Below are 27,652 nucleotides of genomic sequence, written 5' to 3'. Positions count from 1 at the left end.
ATCACCAAGTCATGTCTTCTTACCAACCGTGGGGCCGTTTTATTCTTCACGAGATAGGTATCGGGGAGGCTCGAATCTGCTGCGGGACTACCAAGACGGGCGCACCGTGCAAGAACTCCATCAAAATCCAAGACATCAAGGCTGGCCAACAGCAACTGGCAAATCTTGCAACATGATCACTCGACTTCTCGACTTTACGACCTATTTTATGTGATATTGCAAAAAACTTTCTCTGTGCCAGATGGCACCGGCGGCGACAGGCCAACCTAGTTGGCCAGCAGTGGTATGAGGCCGTGGCTCACAACCCGGAACAAGCCGGTCACATCTCCGAGGATGCTTCTGTCGCATTTGATATGGATGCCAGTCAGAGCCAGCGACCAACCCTCACGAGTCCCTCAGAGTCGGAGATTCCCGGCAGGGTTACTCGTCAGAACGAGGAGAGACAAATGCTACCGGGCCGTGACTCCGTTCCTCTCGAGCCATTAGAAAGGACAGTTCGATACGTCACGGCATCGATGCTGCGCACCGACAGTGTTCCGTGGTGTATCTCGTCGGCTGAACCAGCCACTCTATCCGGGTTGAATATCGGGGCGGGGATGCAACATCTGGAACTGCACAGCCTCACTCGTAGCGACGAGGTGTCTCATATACATTGTCCATTCTGTCTGGGCGATGACGAAGACCAGGCGGATGAGAGCGTAATCCTACGTTGCAAACGGTGTCGGGGATTAGCTCATCTAGGCTGCGTGGAGGAGTGGCTGGAGAAGCGCGAGGCGGCATCTAACATGTCCTGCTGTGCTTGGTAAGTCTCGATTAGCCTTCCCAGTTAGTTCAATTGCTTATACGTCGCAGCCGGAGTGACGAAGCTCTGGATGCCCTGCTCCGCTCACCGAGGACGATCATGACAAATCCCGACACGGCAGTTGAAAACGCGAGAACACGTGGATCTCCAGTGGCGGAAGAGACGGATGCCATCGACAATCCTCGGCGGGCCGGTTCAGCCCGTCTACCGGCGCAGCCAGTGTCATCGCGCCGCAGATCAACAATGTCTGGCGCGGGACGCAGTGTTCGTCGGTCAGCCCGTCTGGCTGACACGACTCCTTCGCTTCGCCGATCGTCGCGTCTGAACCGATCATAGCACAAGGTGGTGCATACGTCGGTGGTTGGTAAATGGATAGGATATGTGAGGCGAGGGGTCAATATTCATTCGCAATGTTTCCGCACGTGTCTAGACAGTTGTTCGATGACAATCCTGTCTGGTCACGGCCGCGAATCAAATTGCGCTGCATATGTGCGAGAAGACAAGTAACAAGCACCCTCAATAATTCATCAAACTTTGGTGATTATAGATGCAGAGATCGTGAGATCTGGGTGTTCGACAGTATGACGGCGTGCAATAGCTTTTGAATAATACGAATCAGAGTCAACCTCGGACGCCTGCGGAACACGTAGAATATCAGTATACATCATACTTGATCCGAATACAATGAAGTTACCATTTGTGCTCTTGTTGCATGAGTTAATCCCGCACTGCATATTCCCATCAAAGCCTAATATGCTGCAGAGAGTGGCATACATTGTCCGAATGTTACTGGAGAGTAGTTCTGCCATTCTCAAACGACCCTGGCGAGGTTCGATCAGATGGAACTCCGTAGAATGCCCGATCCTCGTCCAGCGCAATCATGGCATAATATGTCGATGTGTGCGACAGACCGGTAAAGAGGCACATTCGATGTGTCTGACGAGCGAACTGCCGACGGCAGCCACAGGGAACCACTTCGTTGGTGAGGGCTATATGACGGGTTAGCTGTATCTCCTTGAATGGCCGATTGCCACTGACCTGCTTTCTCGTGGAGAAGCGCCGTCTCGGCACTTGCACAATTGCCTTCATGCAGCACAACATGGTAGTCCGGGCCGCCAGACCCGAGCGTGCGAAATGCCTCCGTCTCGTTATCTTCCCAGCTGACCAGAATACCCCTGGGGTATGGCTTCAACTTGATGCTGTGCGGCAGGTATCGCAATCGCAGTCCAATTTGACCCATGAACTTTATCTCTGCCGGCCGAGATTTCGGATGTGCTTTGAACATGGAGGCAATCGATCGAACCAAGAGCTCTTCTACTACATGACCACAGAAGAACGGGGCGATCGTGTCAGCGAGGCTGCTTGGAGACTAGGACCGAAGAACGACTGGTGGTATGTGGAAGCGTAGTTCAACCTTCGGTGATGAATCTCCAACGTACCCTGTCCTTGCCAAAGTATACATCGGCCTTGTAAGTCAAGCCTTTGACGTAAACCACCGGAATGTGATCGGTGAATTTCAGCAGAGCAAAATAGGCCCGCAAAGCTTGATCGACTATTCTCGCAAATGTCGTGTTCGGGACGGTATAGGGCTTCGCAACCTTGAATGGCTCTTGCTGCTCTTTTTCGACGGTTCGGATTGAGCAGTGGGCAGGCAGCAAGTTCTATAGCGTCTCGGGCAGGCGCGTCGGGCGCTTGCCGAGGCTGTCCCGGATTGTGTTTACAGTCTGTCTGCATCAGTCATCAGAATGCCAAAGAGTCTGCGTCCGAAGACCTACCTGATCATTGCTATTCTCGCTGTAAAAGAACTGCTTATATGCTGATTCGCGCAGCAGGTATTGCCAGACTCGAATGGTCGTCGACGGCTCTAAGAGACGGCCTGCTAGCCGAGCGCCGGACGCGACCGGTCGAGCCTGAGTTGGCCCGTCGCGCGCTAATCACCACCGTAACATCTCTCTCAATGTGGGAACGCATCCTTCCCATATCGGTGGAAGGATTGGTCCAAGCGACCACGTCACACTTCTGGGATAGTGTCACAACGCAAGAAATCTATCTGAACCCTGTGGGCATTTCAAACCTCGAGTTGCACCCGCTCGCCGCAATGCTCACTTGGTAGCCGTCGAGAGAGAGGATCAACGCAGCCAGCTTGAGACCCTCGCCGTGATGTCCCACGAGATGGTGGTGAGCGTCCTTAGTGGTGAAGCCCATGCCAAGGGCATCGATGGAGAGTTGCGTGCAGGCATTTGCGATGATGACTCGACCTGTCTTTTTCTCATACTTATTGAAGCCCAGCGTACGTCGACGCTCGCTTTCGGCTGCCCAGTTGGGGATGGACCGGTCGGGAACAATGATCCAGAGATGATCACGGCGGCCCTCAAAAAATGGCTGGAAGCCCTGGCGGTCAAGGTGAAACCTCTCCACAATGGCGTCTTTCCTGCGTAAATCAGCGCCGGTCCCGCAAAGGAGATCAGTACCCACCAGTTTTGGTATAACTCTCGAAAAGCATCTGCTGCCGCCCAATCTTTCACATACCCGGAGGAGATGCTGAGGGAGACGACACGTCAGGAGGCCAGGCATGCGGTGAGTGTGCTTGCCTGACTCTGGAGCAGCTCGCATGCCAGCTGCTGATTCACTTGGGCCATGAGGTTGTCATCATCGCAACAGTCGGCGCCGTGATGGTGCATTTTCCTTGATGTCAGGTGTGAGAATCCAGTTGTGAGAGTATGTATGAAGAGAGTACTGACTCGGAACAAGCCCAGAATATTTAAATATTGCCTGTCAAGCCCCTTCACACCCATAGATGCCGTGGTTGAGAAGTTGAGCAACGGTGATCAATCGCCATGCGATCGAGACAGCAATCTGAGGTGGTGAGCAGGTGTATAGATTTTCTTACTTGGGGCTTGCAGATTGAGTCCCGCATTATTATTGGGATCGGCCAGTGAATGCTGTGAGATCGTTGGTGCTATGAACTTGACCTTCAACGTTGAATCACGTACGCGGCACTCTTTGAAAGCAGTACACTGGAAATAGTTGATGGAGGCGTTCTAACGGTGCATTACTGTTGTCTAATCAAAATTTATTCTAAGCTTATACGCTATTTTCCTGCAGGCATGCTGACCTCAACTCATGGTGGTTGTCCTACACCTGCAGAAAGAGCTGACAGATGAGGCTGATCAGTCCCAGGAGAAGGAACCTCCTTATTTGTACCGCCGTCGTTGATAGAGGTCCAGCGTTTGAACAATATCAGAATGGAAAATTGCTGGATCATATCCAAAAGTCACAATTTTATACAGTACATTAGTATTCCTACCGTTTCTCCATCACTTTGCTAATGGGAATCACAGAAAGACGGACCCGTGGAACTGTTACAGTAACGGCTTCATTTTTCAATGTAGTTCTAAAGAAAATGTGAGAACATGCTGGACTTTGCTCAGAAAAAATGCCTCACTGATCATTGAAGATGCAATAGGGTCGACTTCAAGTCGTACGCTGTTGATCGTACCACTTCTTTTAGGCACTGGCAGGAAGCCCAAGAATGGTACTGAGAATCCTCTATATATCTTCTCTCTCCTCACCCGTAACCTGAATTTATATGCATTTGATGTGTGAGATCTTTCTTTCTTCTGTCCAGAAGCTACGATTTTAACGGTTCTCCGCCACTTAACTTTATCTAACAAACCAGAGCCACCAACCATATGAAAAGGTCACTGTACTTTGGAAATGAACCCAGATCGTCCAAAAAAGCAAAAACGGGAATCAGCGCTATTCAATGGATCAAAAAGCTTCCCAGGGAGCTAATTGATCACATCGGTTCTTATACTTCGATTTTTGCTCAGCAAAAACTCCTATCGTGTCTAGGCCATGAAGCGTGGGGTTCGGATCAACACCGCATGCGGCTTTGGTTTTCCATCTTCAAAAGCGATCAGTGGCTTAGAAAAATGGTAGACGAACAGAACGCAAAGCCGGTACTGGTCGGGTCGCATCTTCGCACGCTTCCCGGGAAATGCTGTGTCATCTTGTATATTTGCAATAAGGGTCGACAATTTTCACCCTCGTGGAGACTGTTCCGAGAGTGTCTCCAAGATCACACTGTCATGCATGGTGCCGAAATGGATCTCACATCCGGCGTTACGCTGAACGTTCAAGATCTATTGGATCGCAGCTCCGTGCCGACTGTCCAGCTTTCAAACCCGACAGACGCCTTAGTGCTTCGAGAACAAGATCCGGTGATACAATATTCATTCTATCCCACATCCACCATCCAAGATATTAAGCAGTGCGACATATCGACTGATACCCGAGGGTGGTGTTGGACGCTCAAACTCTCCAACAATGGTACCAGTTTCCAAGTCAATCTCCGAACGCAATTAAATATTTTTGAGACTTCTGATACTTCTTTCTGGGGGGATTTAGTGGCAGCAGCGGAACGACGCAAATGAAAGCCGAGATTGCCAAATAGCCCAGGAGAGCCATGTATCTTGGCAAAGAAAGAGCCTCAATATGCTATTTATACCAGACGCCGCGAGCCTGTATATAATCCGTGTAGCACGTATCTAAATATATGACCTGTTCAACTGTGTTTCTCAATCTTCGCTCAATCTGACCTTGTTCACAGACAACACAGAACCGATTCTCAAGATACATAAAAGCGGCAAGTTGTAGAACCAGCTACATCATGTCTTTCAACGCCGTTGCATCTCAGATTTGCATTCGTCTCCTCATCTTCTTTCTCGCCCTCACTTGGCTGTCTATAGCTGGCCTCAGGTCAGCGCTCGCTCACTCTGCGGTCGTTCTGCGAGATCGCGCGAGATCAGACCGTACCAAGGGCTCCATGCTTTCCATTACGTTTGAAAATGTGATGACCGATGTCTTCAAGAGCATGGTAATCTTGGCTCTCCTTTCGGCTTTATTCTCAACTTTTGGGGGCATGCTCCTGATCCACCCGCGACTCTTACAGGAGAATAGCAATGCCCACTATCCTGTTGGCTGCTTTCACTTCATTTTGAGCCTGGCAGTCCTCTCTGTCGGAGGGTATGTTGCGAACCGTGTTCATAGATATCAAGGCCTGTTTGCAGGGTTCAACGATAAAGTGAGCCGCTTTCGATATTACAAGATGATGTACTATGGAGGTATTGGTTTTGCTGCCTATGGATGTTTGGTCATCATCATAATCATCATTTATGTTGCGGTGCAGTGTCACATGCTTCGGTCCTTGCTATGGACTGTCTTTCAGGGAAATGATTGCATTCCCCGGTGTAAGAGGGATAGATCGGTTCTAGTTTCGCAAGGTGATGATGATGCTGCTGCGAGACCAAGATAGCCTCCAGAAAGTTTAGTATTGCTCTTTTCAGTCGACTATTTAGGGTTGAATAGCCTGAGAAGTATGTTGAACATGAATATCATCCTGAAACGCGCTTAAAATGAATGTGCCTCTTATCGAACCTCACCAGCCAAACTCCACATATACGTTCTATCTTCCATTCTTCAAGCTGCCGCAAAGTAAAGCTACACGGAAAACACCAAAGCTGTCGTCATCCCTTTTTGGGGTTCCTCACGTTGGTCATGGTGGATAATGGACGGGTTTTTGTCACGACGCTCACCGTCCTCGCTATACATGAGAGCTACAAAAATCTGATCTCCCCAATCTTACGTGCAAGTTTATCGGTTCCCAGGGTCAGCATAGGCCCTAGAAACTCGATGCCGCTTCCAGGAACTGGATGATCGGCCCTAGGAACAAACATACCGGGCCTTAGGAGCAGAAACTGTAACCCCAGGATTTGTCACACAAGATTCCAGGAGCGTTCCCTGTTATAGGAACATCCAATTTAGTCTAATCTTGTCAGATCATTCCGTGGAAAATTGCTTGGCATACAGTTGTCTAGTTCACTCCGCTAGAGGATGACTTTCAGCTGTTCCAAGCGGCCTAGAACAGTGCAGTGGCACCGTCTGGGAATGTTAGTGGGCTGACTTTGTTAGCGTCGTTCACAAATACATTAATGGCCTGCCCACCCTTTGCCCTGTTGTGGCCAGTTCTAATTCATCATATTCTATTCAGAGATCGCACACTACCCATTTCACTCTCAATATGACGACTAGTGGTGCAGGGGAAAATCATCCCGACACAATTAGAATATCAGATGAGAATGAAGAAAGATTTCCAAGAACTGACCCAGGTAATTCACGGCCTCGGATCCACCCTCAGACAGATTCGAGATATGTGGAAGTTGCCGGCGTACTCATTGAATTAAGCGCAGATACACGTGACACAACAACATCACGGAAAAGAAAACGAACGAAATCGAGCGAAGTGTCTACCTTGGTATGGCCTGATTGCGTGATTAGACATCATCTTCCGTGGCTGATCAACACTAGGACCATGCTTTCAGAAGCTCCGAACCGCACTTGACCATGAAATCACAACATTGCGAGATACAAACCGAAAGCTCCAAGATGAACTTTGCGTGGCGAGAGACGAGCATCAAAAGCTACAAGCCAAACTCTCGCAGTTAGGCAGAAAACTAGTCTTAGAGTGCACGGTTTGCTACGAGCAGACAGGGAAATGGGCGGCACTTGTATGTGGGCACATGTTTTGCCGGTCGTGCGTTGAAAATCTCGACAAGCCAGAGAGATGTCCACTCTGTAGGGTATCCATCACAGGATACCTCACCTGCTACCCATTTGCAGGATGAATTCCAGCAGTGCAGCCCTGTGGAAAAATCGTGACACTTTTTCTTTATGCGTGGTTTATCAGGTTATTGGGGTGCAATATACCAGTTTTTAATTTCCGGCCCGCGTTCTTCACTTTTTCCAGGTTGTCTTGTCGACAGCATAGAAGTAAGTACTAAATCGGTTCTCTCCATTGAGATCATAACCATAGTCAAGCGAACAAAGAACTGCAGGCAGAGTGAATTTGAAAATGATGAGAACGCTAACCATCCTCCTACCTATCACAAGTTTGTGTTTATGAAGGGAAAGGAGTAAAATGTATGCTGATTGCTTTGCTCGAATGCTCTCGAGATGATCTTAAGCAGTCTGTATTTCGTCTATCGTTGTTCCGCATATGTTGTTGTGCAGACGTTTGGTATTATGAAAAACTGTCGAACGAAATATGGGCGATCATACCGCTAGACCAAAAAGGCACCATGGGTGAAATTCTTAGTCTATACTTCTTGTTTTGACAAGAACTTTGCTCCAACACTGGGCAAATAAAGGCAGCAGAGATCTGGGTAAGTAGCAATGAAAGACCCGTCTTTCCAGCTACAAAGAGGTCACCTGTAATTCTCTATCAAGCTATGTACAAAGAGATCTGGATTCAGGCATGTCGCTGAGGGAAGATTTGCCTGTGAAGGCAGGGCCGTGTCCGGTGTATACGTAAGTGGTTCCGTACCCGGCCGTAAAAACAATCGGAAGAAGAGTCTCGGCTCGTCATCCATAGGCCCAGAGATGATGCTCAGCATCTGTCTGCGCACCCAGCAAAGATCACCTCTGGCAGATTTGGTCGGAGACAGATGGAACAAATGCTCCTCAATTGTGTCGCCCGTGATCCGATCTAGCCCTGTAAGATGAATCACCACCCAATGCAGTAGTCTGGCCGGAACAAATGCCGACATATAGAGCAATATGTCGTCGGTTTCAGTGGTGTGCGATAGAGGATCTGGACCCGGCCACATGAAGCCCGCTTGAAGATTCTGGGGGTCAGGAAAGAGAATACACTCGATCGGAAGTGGTGTCGGAGCGATAGACCCAACAGGCTGGTCCTCGGTAGTTGGCTCTAGTAAAAATCCATCACGGTCGGAGGCGAGGGAGGGGGACATGTATGGTATGTCGGACGAGTTGCACCCAAATTCATGAAGGTCAACATCGTCTACACTCTAGTGAGCTTAGTACCACACGTTTGAAGATAGGGTAGAGTACGTACCACTCTCGGGAAACCCCATATTCAGCTGTCCTGGGCTCGAGAAAGGCAAAAGACAGAGGGGCCAGAGGCAGAAAGCCAATAAAACGTAGCAGTTTCTGAGGATAACGAGCTGCTGGAAGTTGGAGGAGCCCTTGAGGGGATCTAATATCTAAGGTGCGCTGTCGGGGAATCACAAGATTTATCTATGGGCACGGTGAAGGGGCCTCTATCCAAAGCCACGAAGTCAACTTTCTCTCCTTATGGACACCAAAAATGTTCAACGGTGATAATAGCATCATTGATAACGGTGAATGCTCCTTGTGGCCTCCCGTCAGCCACTTTTTGTGCATGTTTCTAATCAGATCTAGATTCTATCATTACAGCTGGTGGACTTGGTATCTCCACACTTTGTTTCCGACCCGGTCAGACGGAGGGCAATCACATTTATAAAAAGTTTCATGAAGAATTTTAAATTCAGCATGTGTGTAGCCCACAATTATTGTCTATAGCATACCCAGAAAGAATTTGCGCAGTACAGAACCATTCTACGTATCCTCAATTTCAGGAAGCTCCTCTCTATCGTTCAAGTCGCACCGGTGAAACGCTGGGATTGTGTTCAAATGTTCATTACTTTTAACTAGCTCACGTGTCTTTAGACGTATAATTGTGCCAATTCTCAAGCAGGATATTTTCTCAAGCTGCGGAAATTGAAGGAGGAATTGTTGGAGGAAATGGAGGGTTTGTCAATTTCTTTAGAGATGCATCGAAGATTTGGATGCTTACTAGTGAGCTCTCAACCTCTTAAAATGCGATGGAATTGTCTCTAAGATACACTCGAGCTCAATTTGAATTACCTTTTGCACGTTGCACATTGAAGACACCCCCCGCTTGCGCGCGAAGTGGGTGATCAGCGCCGGAAATCAAGTGGAGATGGAGCCCCACAAGCTACTCCGGGAACCTCCGTCTCCGTCTCCGTCTCCGGGGCCACCGCGCTCCGCATCGAGAGGCCATTTGCGATCTGCATCGGGGATCCGCTTGTTTGGAATGGCGCTGATGCCAGTGGAATAGTCGCTGCAGTCGGGAGGGCGGATATCATGCTGATTTTCTAACATCCAATCCATCCGGACCACCGCTTGATCTCACTTCGCATACTTAATTGCAGGATCTTGATACCCGAACAGTGTCTCTCGACTGGATTCTCATTCGAAATTTCTGGGCGATCGCATTCTACCCTTTCCATGCGACCCATTTGCAGCAAGGTCACGAGTGAGCTATGGAACATTCTCTCCAAAACTTCGTCAAATTATCTAAACTCCACGCTGACCGGAACTTATCATCTAAGATCTGTCAAGGCGCGGCTGTGACAAGCGCGCCGACCGTCGAAGTGATGGAGAGGTGCGAGATTCCACAACCTGGTATGATCCTCTGGCAAGTCGAGCTGACCGACGGACACCGTATTCCACGTCATGTCTCATCAACTGCTCTTGAAGAAAATAAAGAATCCGGATGTTCGATGCTGCTTCGATGGCGCTCCGGAAGTGGCGAACATTTCTCGCACGACGGTCGCGGCAAAGACGCCTGACCACGTGCTCCTTCCCATTACGGGCTGCCAGCTCCAGGGCTGACTCTCCATATCGATTAGTACCCGTGACATCTAGTCGATCGTCTTGAAGCAATAGCTCCACGATATCCAGATTCCCGTAAGAGACGGCCATGTGCAGTGCGGTGTCCCCAAGAGAGGTCTTTGCATTAACATCCAGTCGAGTCCCTTGTTCAAGAAGTAACTTTGCAACGCTCCGGTAGCCGTTCTCGATCGCAATAAATAGAGGAGACTTGTGCCAGACAGTCTGATTGATATCAACCGCTTCAAGGGAGACAAGTCGGCGGACAACTTCCAGATGTCCCCTTTCGGCGGCAAGATAAATGGGAGACGCTCGCGATACATTCAAATCCAGATCGGTCCTAGTAAGTAGGAGCTCCAACATCCGCAGATCACCTTTACACGCAGCATAGCTGAGCGCTGTCCATCCCTGGTCATCGCAGATGTTTGGGTCCAGTGAATCCAAGTCCACAAGCGCACAAGCGAGGAGAATATTTCCATTTTCAACCGCAAAGTGAAGAGCAGTCTTTTGGCCCAGGCAGCGTGCGTTGACATTGGCTGGTTCCTCGGCCAAGATCTGCAATGCGACGGATCGGTGGTTCCCACGAGCGGCCGCACAGAGAGCTGTAGCTCCTTCGCTGTCAGAAGCAGCAATGTCAATTCCAGGCGTGCTCAAAAGTAGCTTTGTGGTTGACTTATGCCCATAAAATGCGGCGAAATGCAGTGCTGTGTGGCCCCCTGGGTCGGTACTATTGACATGGACTCCATGGCTCAGCAACAGTTGGATGACGTCGTCATGCCCATTGCTGGCGGCTTGGTGCAACAAGGGCTGGCCGTATCTGTCCCTGACGTGCACCTCTGCACCATACATGATCAGAGCTTGAGCAATTTCTTCCAGACCGGCGGAAACAGCTAAACAAAGCGGGTGTTCACCATTCACGTCCACCAGCCGAGGCTGTGAAGGATGAACTGCTGAATGACGAAGCAGCAATTGGATGATAGGCAAATTCCTTTTAGAAATCGCCAAGTTGAGAGGTGTGGTCTCTCGGTAGTCCGTCATCCATATGTCGCTTTGGAGTTCCAGGAGCAGTCGTACCAAATCCTCATCGCAATTGGCGACAGCATACCAGATGGCATTTCGACCCTTGTAATCTTCACAATCCACTGATGGATTGAAATATCGCAATAGCATTCGCACCACCGACAGGTGTCCTCGCTGCAGAGCGTACAGCAGAGGGGTCTGCTTTTGGCCATCTTGCCAGTTGATATCTGCCGCGCTTTCCAGAAGAGTTCGGATCATTTCTTCACTTCTGATTTGAATGGCGTGAAATATAGGTGTGCGGGATCTATAATCTTGCGTGTTGGCATTTCCTCGATGCTCCTTTAGCATTCGATTCGCCAGACCGATTTGGTTGTGTTGAGCGGCCCAGGTCAAGGCAGAGCTACGCTGATGGCGAACATTGAAGGCGTAGAGACACGGGAGGAAGACGTCGCTCGAAAATCTATTCACAAGTGCCATCCCAAGCAAATCACGTGATGAATGCAAGAAATCTGCAAGGTAGAGAAGGATTTCTGTGGGAAGCCGAAACAGCATCTTGGGGTCTTGGATCCGAGACTGAGCGCCGTTTGCTTGGATATCAAACGCATACCAAGGACAAACGTCAAGATTCCAAATGGTAGTCAAATAGACCTGAAAACGTATCGGTGGAAGGAATCGTCGCTTTTATATCGTTTGTTCAGTTTCTGATGCATCAGCCTAGCTCTCTGATTCAGACTAACGTGCTATTCTATGGATCTCTAGAGGCAAACGGGAGGCTCCCAGGGGCTTATGAATTCCCAGGGCCCGAGAGAACCACTCACGGGAACGTCGGTCGCGATTCTAGGAAATAAGTCTCAAGGGATAGGTTGAGGTCCAAAAGCCGTGGAGGAGCTCCTGGGGCCGCATAGGCCATAAAATCGGTTCAAATTAGCTCATTCATATAAGTAGACTGTCGCATCCTGGTTGTTTTTTTCAGATATTTCAATCTGTGAACAGATACTTACTCCAAGAAGTCAATCTAAGCAAGCAACAGAAACCGCTTATAAGCAGTTAAGGGTATAACTAATAATTCGCCATCGTGGTTATACTGGATTCTCATTCAAAGAATCTCGGGCTCAGTTGGATATGCAACAGCAGCATTGTGACTAGTAGACAGCTGGCCAGACTAGCCCATCATATATTCGACAGATTCTATAGCAAGAATGGAGTCTCAGTCCGTAGCGGTGACGCTCGTAGCTATATTCCCTTCCCAGGCGCAACTGTTTTGTTTTAAGTTTTCCATTACAGTACAATAGTGCACTCATCATGTCCACCCATTTTGCAGAGATTCTGGGAGGAAATACCGGTGGAGATACAAAAATGCATGATATTCGAGATGCCGCTGGATTGACTGAAGAATCATATGCTGTGCGGGAAGCGGAACCCCCTCTGGTTCCGAGGAGAGAGCAAAATGCGTAAAGTACTTCTGGTCAACCAGTCAGTCAAAAGACGTTGGCATCATCCGAATTTGTGTTCTCACCGGACACTGGTTTTCCTTCGATCCTGACCCTCAACATGCGTCATCCATCCTCGATGCCCGCAATTCGCAACCCACCACAGACAAACAACTCCTGCCGCCACCGCTAGTCGGTCTCTGGACAAGCCTCCACACCAATGGAGACTACACACACACAATTCATTAACGCCCGGCGGCTGAGCCGAAAGGGCAACTATCACTAATCTACCAGTACATGCATGTTTGGGTATACGCCGTGTCTCCTTGGAGCCCATACAGTATTTCCTTCCGTATTTGTCATTTCCGCTTCCAATCTCAGAGCTGGTCCCTACAGTGTGTGTGTGTGTGATATCATTTACACTGACCCCTCGCCAAAGAGGTCCCTACAGTGGATTTCGAAAACAGTTTACCACCCAGAGACACACGTATACTCTCCTAGAGACCCACTTTGGCGCCTAGCCCGGATCGCCCGGGTTCCAGATTCTCCCACAGCCAATGATACGGCGTCAAATCTCAGGGAAGGGGCTCCATCTAGCCAGAATTAGCTTAGCGCAATCTTAGTGGGGCGCTGGGAAAGAAAGCCTGTGTGTCTGGGGGTAATCTGTTTTCGAAATCCTCTGTACTCGAGTTGACCTATTCCTCTTCTTCAACGCAGACCTCGTTCAACGACAGATCGACAGCCAAGGAGGGGCAATCGCGTTCGTGGACGATTTTACCGCGTGGGTGACCGGACCAACGGCGCAGAGCAATCGGGAAGGTATTGAAGCCATTATCGCGGAAGCGCTTGACTGGGAGAAAAGGAGCGGAGCCACTTTTGAGGCCGACAAAACTGCCATCATACACTTCGCTCCCAAAGTCCACAAAACAGACCAGGAGCCTTTCACTATCAAGGGACAGACCGTTATGCCTAGAGGCAATGTCAAGATCCTGGGCGTTCTCATGGACACAAGACTCAAGTACAAGGAACACATCGCGAGGGCGGCATCTAAAGGCCTGGAGGCAGCGATGGAGCTTCGGCGACTTCGCGGCCTAACGCCAGCAACCGCACGGCAGCTGTTCACATCGACAGTGGCTCCAGTGGTAGACTATGCTTCTAGTGTCTGGATGCACGCCTGTAAGGATAAGGCCAACGGGCCGATCAATCGGGTCCAAAGGGTAGGAGCGCAAGCAATTGTCGGGACATTTCTCACCGTTGCGACTAGCGTAGCGGAGGCCGAGGCTCACATTGCCACCGTACAACACCGTTTCTGGAGACGAGCCGTGAAAATGTGGACAGACATTCACACCCTTCCAGAAACACACCCGCTCCGCAGGAGTACAGCCTGCATGAAGAAGTTCAGGAGATACCACCGTTCGCCGCTGTACCAGGTAGCGGACGCGCTGAAAAACATTGAGATGGAAACCCTGGAAACCATCAATCCGTTCGTGTTGGCACCGTGGGAGACTCGCATACAGAGCGACGTTGAAGCAATGCCGCAATTGCACACCGTACCGGGCGGATCATTGCAAGTTGCGGTCAGCAGTTCAACACGAAACGGCCTCGTAGGTTTTGGGGTGGCGATCAAGAAACAGCCACCTCGATATCGGAAGCTGAAACTGAGGACCTTTTCCACGACACTAGGCCCAAGATTAGAGCAAAATCCATTCTCCGCGGAGCTAGCAGCACTGGCACACACATTGAATATGCTAGTGGGGCTAAAAGACTACAGGATCACGCTACTCACGAGCAACAAAGCAGCGGCCCTCACGATGAGGAATCCTCGGCAACAGTCGGGCCAGGAGTTCGTTTGCCAATCGTACAAGTCGATGAAAAGGTTGCGGAGAAACGGAAACCACATCAATATCCTATGGGTCCCTACCAACGCGGACAATAAACTGCTAGGTCTGGCCAAAGAGCAAGCCAGGACCGCGACCCAGAAGGATGCCGCCCTGCAAAAATCTGCCCCTAGAATGAAGTCGACAACACTGAAGATCGCTCGGTCTCATGCGGCTCCCAGCAGTGACTTGCCGGAGAACGTAGGAGGGCACGTGAAAAGAATAGATGCAGCACTGCCAGGAAAGCACACTCGACAGCTGTACGATCGATTATCATGGAAGGAAGCGAGCGTGCTGGCCCAACTCCGGACTGGCATGGCCAGGCTCAATGGCTATCTCTATCGGATCAACGCTGCAGATACAGATCAGTGTGCATGTGGACAAGCAAGAGAGACCGTGGAACACTTCCTCTTTCGATGTCGGAAGTGGACCACACAACGAACAGCACTGCTGCAATGTAGCCAAACTCACCGGGCCAATCTCTCCTTCTTTCTGGGCGGGAAATCATCTTCTGATAATCAGCAATGGACACCGAACTTGGAAGTTGTGCGAGCCTCAATACGATTCGCAATCACCACGGGCCGACTTGATGCCACTTAATCACGTCGACCAACATAACGACACCCTCATCCTCACCAACCTGCACCAACCACCTTGTGCCACAAATGGTGGACGCGCTTCAACTGCCGAAGATAGGATGTTGAACACTTGAAGAAGCGCCTTCAAGCCAGTCTACTAACCAAATCACTAACCCACAGGGATCCCTATGATATTGATAGCTGAGAGGACATATATACTGCAAGCATCCATGTATGGGCTCGAAGGAGACACGGCAGATGTATATTAGGACGTGTATCGATAGATTAGTTTTAGTTGCCCTTTCGGCTCAGCCGCCGGGCGTTAATGAATTGTGTGTGTGTGTACTCGAGTTGCCGTCACCTACCACCTTGCACCACAAATGGTGGACGTGCTTCAACTGCCGAAGATAGGATGTTGAACACTTGAAGAAGCGCCTTCAAGCCAGCCCACTAACCAAATCACTAACCCACAAGGATCTCTATGATATTCACAGCTGAGAGGACATATACGGAAAGGATCCATGTATGGGCTTGACGGAGATACGGCATATGTATATTAGGACCTGTATTGATAGATCAGTTTTAGTTGCCCTTTCGGCTTAGCCGCCGGATGTTAATGAATTGTGTGTGTGTGTGTGTGTGTGTACTCGAGTTGCAGACATCACCCAGATTGGCCCACGCTATCATGCACCGGATAATCATTGCCCTAATAATCCAATATACTTTCTACATGGCATCCTATGGAAGAGAATGCCCATCCTCGAAGCTCAGCGGGTGATTGAAGGCTACAAAATCCTTTACGCAAACAAGGAATACGAATAGGGAACTCTACGAGCAAGCAGAACCATATAACACACAAAGCTCTTGAGAAGATTCTAAATCTGTATGGATTCTTTGGAGCAGGTCTTGGCTTCTTCGAGTAACTCCCTCGAATACTAGTCTCTGACACCGCGAAGAGGTGCCTGCATGTGGTCAGAGGATCAGGACGAGCACCGCGGCGCCGCGGGTCACCTAAACGAGCACAAAATTGATAACGCAGGGCTCAAGGCTGCATGGAAGCTCAAAATTATACAATCACAGGGCTCAAGGCTGTGAGGGAGAACTTGTTGACGCAGCGGTCTCCTGCGGAGTTCAATTCGTGACGCAGCGCCCCCCTGCGGAGTCTCTTGGTAACGCAGTTGTCACTGCGGAGTCTCTTGGTAACGCAGTTGTCACTGCGGAGTCTCTTGGTATCGCAGTTGTCACTGCGGAGTCTCTTGGTATCGCAGTTGTCACTGCGGAGTCTCTTGGTAACGCAGTTGTCACTGCGGAGTCTCTTGGTATCGCAGTTGTCACTGCGGAGTCTCTTGGTTTCGCAGTTGTCACTGCGGAGTCTCTTGGTATCGCAGTTGTCACTGCGGAGTCTCTTGGTAACGCAGTTGTCACTGCGGAGTCTCTTGGTTTCGCAGTTGTCACTGCGGAGTCTCTTGGTAACGCAGTTGTCACTGCGGAGTCTCTTGGTAACGCAGTTGTCACTGCGGAGTCTATTGGTTTCGCAGTTGTCACTGCGGAGTCTCTTGATTTCGCAGATGTCCCTGCGGAGTTCACTTGATAATGCAGAGCCCGTCCTGCGAGAGAGCACATTTCTTACTTCAATGGGCTCATGCCAGCGAAAGCCAAGACTAATTATAAGTAAAGTCTGCGGTCAGACAAGATGACCGTGACTGTCTCGGAGGATGAGGATGGAAGTCCTGAATTTCCCAGACCGGTTGTGGAGCGTCCTTTTATGCATTTTCGCCTACGGATGCTCGTAGCTGCCAGGTATGCAAAATCTATGGGAGAAGTGGTGTACTGCACTGTAAATCTGTAGGAAACACTCGTTTTTGCCGCCCGTTGAGGTGATTCAACAGCCGTTGAAGCATGCTTTTTAGAGTTTGCGGCCAATCTCGCCAAGCCCCCAATACGAACCGTGGCGTGCATGAATCTAGACTGGGCCATCCTTGGAACCATCTCTTGGCGGTTGCATCTCATATTCAAGATGTTTACGGTGATTCACCTTCAACGGTCGTTGAAACGAACGTTGAAAAGTGCAAATAAATTTTGAGAAAATTTTGGCAATCAGAGTTTTTCCAGACCACCTGGATGGCTACACACGTACTCGTGGATGATGTGTGGATTGGACGTTTCCCCCTTGGAATTATTGTCAGTTTATACCACTCTCTTCCGCACGTCTTGGCTGACTGTCCGGCTGGTCAAAAGATCAAACCTGTGAACCGTCTAATAAACCAGGTCTTTTGTCTATCCACCCGTGACGCCTGAGCCACAGTCGCAACAGCAAACATACCATGACACTTTCGGCGGCGACAATTCAAATGCAGTGTTGCGGCGTGTAGAAGTTGCCTTCGATATTTCATAGGCCTTCAGCGTCATCTATCCAGCCATTTGCTGAAAAGCCGCATGCCTGCTGGTTCCGGACTGCCGGCGCGGCTTCTCGCGTCGCGATAACCTGAGAGCCCATCACAAGGAGGCGGCAATCGCTACGTGGTTGCCCTTGATCGGATCTCTTGTGAATGCAGATCAGAACCAGGTCGCATTGACCAGAAGATTCCGGCATATGCTTGCTATTTGAATTCTTTTGAATATTTACTAGGGACGTCGTGTCGGGCGACCTCCGGCGTCCTGACTGCCAATTCAAAACATAATTCGAATTCAGTAGAGATTTCAGTACAGATATCACGGTCAAAGAATGTAACTATGACTATGCCAAGCGTATAACAACACTCGGGAGCCGATACCCGCCGGCCGTGCAACTTGGCGCTGGTAGGACGGCCGCTGATCGCACCTTCGCCCAAGACGAGACGAAGAATCTCCACAACGGCTAGTACTAGCTTGGTTGGTGATTGACGAACTGGGAGCGCCGATTGAAATATCGTCATAGAGCAATTTCAAAACTAGCCTTTTCATATTGTATCCCAGTATGCCCTTTTTCAGATGTGATCTATTGACGCCGGTTCCTTCTAACACCCCTTTTCTCTTTTATGGGACTTTCGACATCACCCAGAACTTATTTGATGTGGCGGGGGTGGAACTGTTTATCACTAGTTTGCCGACGACGCTCGCGCTTTCTTGACATCGATCTATCTTGTGTCAGTCGCATGATCATCCTGGCTTGTTGCCCCCAAAATAATGAAAAAGACTTCAGTACTCACTTCATTCGTCTAGTCGGGCAGCTCCTTTCCTTCTGATCCCGTCTGATCGGTCTGCCATTTCTGTCAGGAATTGGACTCGCCGAGAACGTGGTGTTGCAACGTATAGCGCAAAAAGGCACTCACTGACTGCTTACAGACTGAGCTTGATCATTCCGACTGAATTGAGTCGGTTCCGGCGACTGGCTTCTTTCAATGGGCTCAAACCGAACCCTCCGATTGCGTCTGCTCTCAGGCTTTGCAGCTGGAGAGGATGCGCGACCATGTTCTGTGGGGGTGGATCCCAGCTTCGTACGAGATGAGCGCGTAGGTTTCGAAGAGCCCGCAGGTTTCGAGGAGCCCGCAGAGTCTAAGGAGTAGGTCTCTCCCCCCAAACTGTCAACCCATTTTTTGTAATCTTCGAAAAGTTTGTTGCAGCGACGTTCAGCGGCTTTCCTGTCATACTGCGCCATTGTCAACGAAGGAACTCTGACGTGGTCGAGGATGAGGGGCTGTCAAAAAAGAAGATTTTCTGAAATAGATTGAAGGGAAGGTCCCATCTCCCACTTGAAAACGTGCCGGCAGGAAATTTATCAGTGGCCACTCCACTCGAGTAGTGCTACATTCATTCATTCCTTGAGAATGGCTGAAGGTGGAGAATTGAGTTGAAAGTGGGGCTCTGCGGCTGGGGAAGCTTGCAAATATCAACGTTGAGCCATCCCCAGTGAACGTCCAATCTTCACCACCTATGAATTGTACTGTACCTACGAAAACTTTTCATGCCTTTTCGCCTTCGGCCGCTCGTAGCTGCCGGGTATGCAGATTTATGGGAGAGATGATGGACTATGCTGTAATTCCGCAGAAAATATTTCATTTTTGCCGCCCGTTGAGGTGATTCAACATCTGTTGAAGTATGCGATCTAGAGTTTACGGCCGATCTCGCCAAGCGCCCCACTTCGAACCGTGGCGTGCATGAATCTAGACAGGGCCACCCATGGAACCATATCTTGGTGGTTGTATCTCATATTCAAGATGTTTAGGGTGAATCGCCTTTCACAGTCGTTGAAATGAACGTTGAAAAGTGCAAATAAAGTTTGAGAAATGCCTGGCGAGAAGAAAATTCCTGGGACGTTTGGTAGGCCACTTGGATGGCATTGCAGTATTAGTTGGTTCCATTTTGACCACACCAATGCATAACTGGAAATACTTTGTCACTGTTGTTCACCAGCTTCAACGGTTATACGCATTACTGGTATCTATTTACGTACTGGAATGCGGGCCGGCAGATTTTCTAAAATAGGTCTGTAACCTTGTGTTAGTATGCTTGGCTTATCCTGGCGTCGGTGATGAGTTCAGTGTTGGGTCTACAGTAAAGCAAGGGCTTTTGTTTGTGCTGGCAGGCCGAAGTGTCCATGCCTATCGGTTCAAGTAATCGAATTAGGGGTTATTTCTCGGTGCTTGAAAATGTGACTGCTCAGTCAACTTTGAACTGTGAACAGAAAGAATCGGGTAAACCGTGAAGCTCCGATCATTTCATTGATCATCGTCCAACCGTAGAGGAATTTCAAGGTCTTGACCTAGAATCCCGCTGAAAATTTGTTCGTCAATCAACGGTTTTTTAAACGATGCCATGTCCATAAACTCGTCACGGCTATTTCTACACTACATGGGCTTGACTTCTCTGGTGACAGTCTCAAGTTGGCATTCTAAATGCCACTCAAATTAACGGGTATTGAACGTAAACATGATTTTCAACAGGCCGCAGATTTGGACAGCTACACTCACAATTATGATAACGGTTACCACTGCTAGTAGAAGTCAACCGGTGCTAATAACCATGTGAGGACAGGACAAGTCGAGATGTCTATAAATACCCTCTACTCCCCCGATCCTTTGCTCTAGTCGTTCGGACTTGACAGCGCCAGACACTATCAGCCGACAGGCGATGAGTTCTTCTTCCACTATTAATCACCCCTGGACTGTTCCATTTCAGTATACTGATACAGACAGAGCACCTCGTTGGCTCATAAGAGTCAATCAGTACTTTTGACACTCCCGCGTGAAGATACGCTCATTCTCTTCATTGACCGTCCAGTTGTTATCTCGCATTCTCCTGTTCGAGAAAGCCAACGAGAAGAAACTCGGGCTCCTTGGAATGGTATGGCAGCCCAATCAAGTTGACCCCTTCGCTGTCAAGACCTGCCCTCACTGTCAACGGTGCAAAACGTGACCATGTTACGGGTATGTGCCTCGTTCCCCTTGCCATGGCTCACACTAACCCCGAAGACTCTTTGTGCTGCCTAGAATTGGGTGCATATGGCCTGAATACACAAGTGCATTGCATGTGGAACTCCCAATTCCCGATTGCCACTTAAAAAAAGTCAGTCAACCCCTCCTGTCCTCCAAGACACTGGTTAATGACTGGCAGCAAATCATGAGTTCTGCGTCAGACATCGCAAGCGTTCGAGTGTATCACGATGAATGATCGTATCGCAAAGCTAAAGCTTACACGCTATTTTCTGGCTAGCGGCACTAGTAGTATTAGTAACCATCGCACTACCCGTTCTGCCTACTGTGAAACCCTGCGACCGGGAATGTGCTCCAATAACGGGACCGGGACAGAGCTCGCCACGGTTTGTGAATTGTTTGAAGCCACTCAGAGCCCCATGATCTGAAACCACACTGCAGTCAGCTGACCGACCGAAATAGGGAAACAACCAAGAAATACGGCCGTCGTCGAATCAGAGACGTAGCAGTTGATCTAATCTGTTATCTTCCGCGTTGCCCCAACAGCATACGTACGGCGGACCGATGGCGGATCCAAATGTGAGTTCCTGAGCGCTCCCACACACTCCAACGCAACAACACATTTTCAATGAACTTCGAACGGTCAATCGTTTCTCACACCATTCGCAAATGGAGGATCCCACGCTATGGAGACAATAGTGTGCAGATCACCACCAAGCAGCTGCGATGGCTCGTCGACGACACCACTCGAAGCCCCGTCAGAGAACCCACGAAATCAGAACTGGGGTCAAACACGAATAGCACGCCTTCAAAACTGTCAATGACAAGTGGAAGAAGTGTGATCGCATCGGAAGCAGATCGACGGCCTTCCCCTCCTTCTTCCTTGTCGCGATCGCTGGCCGCTGCGAGAGCCTGCTCTGCGAATCTCGGACTGCGGTGAGCCACCAGCGACTTGGAAAGACCGCGACTGCCTTCGATTTCCTCCGTTTATCTTCAAAACAGTGAAGACGAGGATAAGAATGCCTTCGGCCTGTACCTCCGTTAGTCCTTGGTCCAGCAAACAGTCGCATCCGAACGGCCTCATCGAATGCGGTCGCTGCGCAGGATGTGCAGTGGCCTCCACTAGCACCACGAAGACCGAGTATGGCACCTGGTTCGAATACTCGGGGTCGACTGAGCCCGCATCAACACGAGTAGTTACACGAATCGGGTAACAACACCAAACGGCCAAAACACAGTCGGAATCATTGTTCACCCTACCGCAATAATCTTTGATCGGGAAAGCGTTCAGACGCAATCCATCAAGATCCTTGACGAGAACGAGCTACTGGAAGAGGTCCATTCGTTGGTTCGCGATTCAACCGCCTGTCCTGGTCATGCAAGGTAACACTGTGAGGTTGACACCACGCCAGTCAAATGAACGTCAATGCTGCCCGCCAGGCATGGGAACGCAATAAGATGTATTGATAAGCATCCGACAATAGTCAGATCCTCTTGAAATGTGAGAGCTGAGCGTTGAATCTGCGCGTGACGAAATCGCGGGCAGGAATGGAGGCCCTCATTATCGATCACCAGACTCAGAAGCTGGATATTCTGGCTCATCCAAGGAACCATCGATCCCCGTGTACCGAAGGCATGTCCGCCACAGTGCGTGACGGGTGTCATAACAGACTCTGCAAAACGGCTCGGTCCGATTTCAAAGCCTAATCCATGCGAACAGACTGATCTCGACCTCGTCCCACCGACAGATCCCATGGATCTGACAGCAGTCGAGATCTGTGCAGCCGACTTCCAGATCCTTCTGGTTGAGTCTACCGTCTGTTAGTGTCGCTTCACGCCTCGGACGGGCGTCGGCGGATTGGCGTGGCTACCTTTGGGACACCATTCTCAGCCCCAATTGCTCGCCAGGATCATTTCTTACCACCCAGAACATGTCAGTGGTGAATCAACTACTTCAATCCCTTAGCTAATGACAGGCAGGGAGGGATAAATTGGAAGAACGGTACCAACACATGGAGCTCGCAACGTTCTGCGAGCTGTTCGCCTAGCTTCGCGTGACCGCGGTTACATCCGCACGCTATCAAGGCAGAGCGGAGTGTTTCCGGCTCACCAAGACAAGATGAACAGCAGAGCCCGCTGACTTCCAAGAGACCAGGGATCGATATCGTGATGGCGAGGGGGACGCCCCTTTTAGTCCCACCCCAAACCAACACCACAACCGCCGTAGATGCCGGATTCCATCGCCACCGGTCACACCTGTTAGGGCCGGAACTGCTTCAGCAGCCTGCAGTCTCACCGCAAGATATAGGACCAGGCGGGAGGTCAGTGACAAGATCGAAATGACGCAGCTTGCACTCCAGTGGAGGTTCAACCAACCTACGGTCTTGAATAATGTATATTTCGCTCCACCCGTCGGGGGAAGTCTCTGGGCAAAATCTTTCGACCAACCAACAATGAGCAACTAGCTGCCGTTGATATTGCAGCTGCCACTCCCCAGCGTCTAAAAGCACTACTCAAGGTCCAATACCTGTGCGTATTGTTCGTGAGAGAGTACTCTCAGAAACAATGTGGTGCTCCGAGACAGTGACACACCATGTCAATGACCAATCAGCTTCAAGTTGGTGCTCCTGCTTGTCAATTGCGGCGAAGGCCAAAACCATTACGGTCTGGATGTCCGCCGCGACCGCCGCCAAAGCAGTCTGAGTTCCGGCCACGCTTGCCGCCAGTGCCTGCCGCAATGCGTTGACTGATGGCCTTGGATGAGAGGCCAGCACCAATTTCGATATCTGGCTCCTCGACAACCATTCCCGACTGTATGGGGCGACCTCCGGTGCCACCATACTCCGCCGTGAGCAGCCATTTGCGATCCGCATCGGTAAGTCGCTCGATCGGAATGACGCTGATGCCAGTCTGATAGTCACTGCAGTCACGCGGGCCGAAACCGACACCCCATCGTGTGCGGAGTTGCATCTCGCCTGAACGGAATGACTCTACTCCTTCGCGAGCGCTCACCGCATCCTGGCAGCTAATCATCTTAATGAACGCATGACGCTTCTTAATGTTGACAATACAGGTCTGAACGACGCCGAATTTGTTGAAGAGCGAACGGAGGCGGGCCTCGGAGGAGATGCCACTGACGAAGAGGGTGCGGCTCAGAACCTTGATGTTACCCGGGCCGATGGAATAGTCCCACTCAACGAGCTTAGGACCAGACGAGGGGAGATTATGGTCTGTCCGCAGCGGGGAATGAGACAAGCGTTTCCAGTGCGGAGGACTACGTTTACGGTATTCGTTACTCCGACGACCTCCAGCATCGCGAGGATCACCCTGGCGCCCAGTGGAATCACTGCAATACTGGTCGTGCACCGGCCTGTCGTGGCGGCGAGGCGGCGAGGCGGAGTGACGTTGATCCCAACCGGGCAGGTGAGAAGGACAGCCGTACCCAGCGGGAGGAGAGCGAGAGTGGTCACGATCCCTCCCGCGAGCACTGTCGACACGGTTCTGCACGTCCGGGTGGCCCCCGCCACCAGAGCCCTGGCAGGGTATCGCGCCAAATCCAGGAAGCTGAGCGGGGTTGGCAGCACCCATGGTATCGGCTATAGTGACGAGTTGCAGGGCCGCAACCCACTGGTCCTGCGAGATGCCCTGTTGCGACAGTAATTGCAGCGGGGGAATCTGCCGTGACATCGCCTTTCCATCCATCGCCGGAGCGGCGGCTGGCCACTGCGGAAGCATTGCTACCAATGGGCTCAGGGTCTGGCTATGGCCGCGGGGCTGCGGTATGGCAAGGTTCTCGCCAACAGCACCAAGAGTGGCAAATGGATTGACCATGGCGCCAGCACCAGCAGCAACACCTGTGTATGGGTTAGCCGTTGAGGGTGGCAGGAGAGATGAATCGACAGATGAGACAAGATGCAGAGCCGCGGCTGATGGGGTCAGGGTAGCGAGCGGGTTGGGAGAAGCAGACGTCACCGCGCTCTGTTTAGCCATATCGGCCAGCGGCTTGAGTTCGCCGATGGTATCTGTTGCCGCGGGCGAGCCATTGGCAGGCTTGAAGCTGCGCGGTGAGCCTTTGGACGTGGTGGACTGAACATCTATGAACCATGCCAGAAGCGATGGAATCAGAAGAGGATGAGGGTAAGATCCGACGGACGGTGGATACTACTATGTGGTGGAGCGTTCAGTTTCTCGCGGAATGAGTTAAACAGGAGGGCGGGAAGGAGCAGCAGCACTCCCAGATGTCGACAAGGTTCTTGATCTTTTCCTACAGAGTCCAGAAAGGCATACGTGAGTGATAAGACCTGCAAAGCAATGAAAACGCAAAAAACTGCCAGCACCATGTCCAAGGTTGAACGTGCGCGGGAGAATAAGGTCATTGGCGCGATTGGCACCCAGAGGCCCAGCCCCAGCCTGAACATTCACGCCTAGTGGATGCGTACCTTTTGATCTTGCGGGGCATTGTCGATGATGTCGGTCATCAACACGGGCAACAACTTGGTCAATCGATCGACACCACCAGCGTAGGTCCCATCCGGCGCGGCGCTTCGTGGAGACCGGCCAGCCTTTGCGAGTGGCGTCCACCCATGCCGGGCTATAGAGTCGACCACATAGAGATCGCCCAGCTTGTGGGTGGCGGGAACCTTCTTGAAGTGGGTGTAGACTTTTTGGATGAGAACGGGTTCATCCTGGGGTGCAGGGTTAGCATCTCATCAACTTCATCTCGGCCATCTTAACAGTCTCAACCATCCCAACAATTAAATATCTCAGGAGTAGGGAACGTGTCCTACTTGAACATTGGCGGTGCACAGTCTGGTGATACTGTGAACCTTGGAGCCTGTAATCCCGGGAGGCTTCAAAGCCAGCATGGACCGAAGGTAGCTATCCAGCTCCGCTACAGCCGACGACATGATGGGCTCGCGCGCGTCTCCGCGAGACAGTAACGTTTCAAACAGCGATGATCCTGGGTATGTGTTCTTCGCGGGGCGGTGTTATGTGACTCTCTTAAGGCGGTCTGTAGCGACCAAAAATAGAAGACAGCGGTGGCGGTTCTACTTGCGAAGCGAGCAGAAGAAAGAAAAAGTCAGTTGTCCAGGGGAAAGAAAACCTGTAAAGCCTTTAGGGTGTTTATTTGCGGCCATGTTCCATCGAGGACGAAATATCTTGTCGATCGTTGCAACTCCTTCAAGCTACAGCATATGTATTCACTGTCGAACCAGAGAATCTGTCGCCTTTAGCTGGAATAAAGCCCGAGCGGGGAAGGGACTGCCAGTGGTTGCTGAAACAAATACGCCGGTCGCGTGGATTACGAGGACAAGGAGTGTATGAGTGTGGGGGTACGACCTATCGTTTACTGTAGAGATCTCAGGAGGTCCGTCCTGCCTGAGAGGGGCGAATCGGCGACGTATTTACGGTGTAGGCAACCCGTGGACGGGGCGACAAGACAAAAATAATGGAAATGAGAAGGGGTACGGCGGATAGGGGGACTCCGCCATACCCCAAATTCTACTAAGTACTTATCACGTGACACATGAGCACAACCTCGATCCTGCTGAAGACAAGTTGATTCTGAGCTTCAAAAAATGCACGCCTATTTTATTGCCGAGCAGAAAAGTGCAGAGAATTCTGTGTTCAGTGATATAGATTTCACCCGAAAAATGGTTCTGGGTAGCTGTGGGAAGCCATGAAGAGGAAGCCATGATGGTGCAAAAGCTGGCTGTCCTGAGGGAAGCGAACACAGACTGTTTGCTAGTAACATATAGAGCTAACATGGATGCTGGGCCAAGGCTCATGAACACCAAAAAAGATTCTCCAGCTTTTTTCAGCCGTTCCAAACCTGACATTGGTCCCAGGAGCCCAATGCTGCTTCCAGGAGCATAGTGAATTGTCGCGAGTGTTACGTGCCAGAAAGCAGATCAAATCAACTTGTGCATTTCAACGAAAGTATCAAGACTGGAGAGGGAAAGGAAGAGAAGAGAAGTATCTAGCTGGAGTTTCTCTCCTGAAAACTTCCTGTCTGCCCGATCGGGCAGCCTTGCCTGCTGTGGCCATGCCTCTCAGGCCAACGCAATTTCAATCGCATGAACATCTCAGATCGTCACAGCGAGGAACAATCCTGTTGGGCTACAGGAACGCAGCGGAGACCAGGATTCGCCACGCAGACTCCAGGGAGCCTCGCCTACCCCGGGAACATCTTGTCTATTCCCTCCTGTTACCAAATTGAGGGTTGCTCCGTGGCAAATACGTTTTATAAATAATCTCCGACCTTTCATAGATTGAGCTTAGGAATGGAAAGGCGACTTGAATAATTATTACTCTTGAGGATTTCCTACCGAATAAGTCACAGGTGGTTACCTAGCATGAATAGCGTGCTCTAAATTGGTACTGTACTGGCAGGTATTGTGAAATTTTAATCCACCCAAGCTTCTTTGTTGCGTAGCCAGCACCGGTAAAATGTTGGAATTGAGGGCAATCAAAATATGTGGTATAGTCGGAAATCCCAACGCCGGAATGTCCACGTTGGCTAAAGCATGTGGAACCGTTCAACATCAAAACATCAACACCATCAACACCATCAACACCATCAACACCATCAACACCATCAACACCATCAACACCATCAACACCATCAACACCATCAACACCATCAACACCATCAACACCATCAACACCATCAACACGTCAACACATCAGTACCAGTATCAACACATGACCAGTCTTTCCCGCTATTCATAATCGCGTGTGAAATAAATTAGACTGCAGTAGTCGGGTTTCTCACCTACTACTGCAAACGGAGGCTGTTGACCGAATTCACTTGACACTTGACAAACCCGAAAAAAGTCATTCCTGCTGGCTACTTTATTATTCTGTTCATGTAGTCCGATGGATCAGAGCGGTAAATGGGATGATAATGGCCGTAAGCAATTAGAGAAGTAAAGCAGTGTACCCTGCATAGTTCAAATTAATATACAGCAACTTCAGACACTCGCCATTAAAACATATTGAGCATAGTAAAATTACG

The 27,652-nt window shown here is 50.2% G+C and overlaps 4 protein-coding genes across 4 annotated transcripts; 2 read left to right on the top strand and 2 right to left on the bottom strand.

Moving 5' to 3' along the window:
• Positions 1-5,474: 5,474 nt before the first annotated feature.
• N7473_001655 (uncharacterized protein) lies at positions 5,475-5,887 on the top strand (the record flags this gene model as incomplete). Its single annotated transcript, XM_057147595.1, has 2 exons — positions 5,475-5,830; positions 5,875-5,887. 2 exons carry the CDS (start codon positions 5,475-5,477, stop codon positions 5,885-5,887), a joined length of 369 nt encoding a protein of 122 aa, XP_057011249.1.
• Positions 5,888-8,067: 2,180 nt separating this feature from the next.
• Positions 8,068-8,736, bottom strand: N7473_001654 (uncharacterized protein; the record flags this gene model as incomplete). The annotated part of the gene is made up of 2 exons (XM_057147594.1): positions 8,068-8,663; positions 8,718-8,736. The coding sequence occupies 2 exons, from the start codon at positions 8,734-8,736 to the stop codon at positions 8,068-8,070; spliced, it is 615 nt and encodes a 204-aa protein (XP_057011248.1).
• A 14,532-nt stretch (positions 8,737-23,268) lies between these two features.
• Positions 23,269-25,871, bottom strand: N7473_001653 (uncharacterized protein; the record flags this gene model as incomplete). The annotated part of the gene is made up of 3 exons (XM_057147593.1): positions 25,422-25,871; positions 25,074-25,319; positions 23,269-24,795 (listed from the first exon to the last, which is right to left on the bottom strand). Exons 1-3 carry the CDS (start codon positions 25,539-25,541, stop codon positions 23,269-23,271), a joined length of 1,893 nt encoding a protein of 630 aa, XP_057011247.1. The 5' UTR covers positions 25,542-25,871.
• Positions 25,872-27,141: 1,270 nt separating this feature from the next.
• On the top strand, positions 27,142-27,366 carry N7473_001652 (uncharacterized protein; the record flags this gene model as incomplete). The annotated part of the gene is made up of 1 exon (XM_057147592.1): positions 27,142-27,366. One exon carries the CDS (start codon positions 27,142-27,144, stop codon positions 27,364-27,366), a length of 225 nt encoding a protein of 74 aa, XP_057011246.1.
• Between the last annotated feature and the right edge of the window lie 286 nt (positions 27,367-27,652).

Source organism: Penicillium subrubescens (genome assembly GCF_028828155.1).
Source record: "Penicillium subrubescens strain IBT 31985 chromosome Unknown utg000002l_segment0_segment0, whole genome shotgun sequence".
Classification (NCBI taxonomy): Eukaryota; Fungi; Ascomycota; class Eurotiomycetes; order Eurotiales; family Aspergillaceae; genus Penicillium; species Penicillium subrubescens.
The sequence above is the reverse complement of the archived record's forward strand: the minus strand, read 5'-3'. Positions and strand labels throughout refer to the sequence as shown.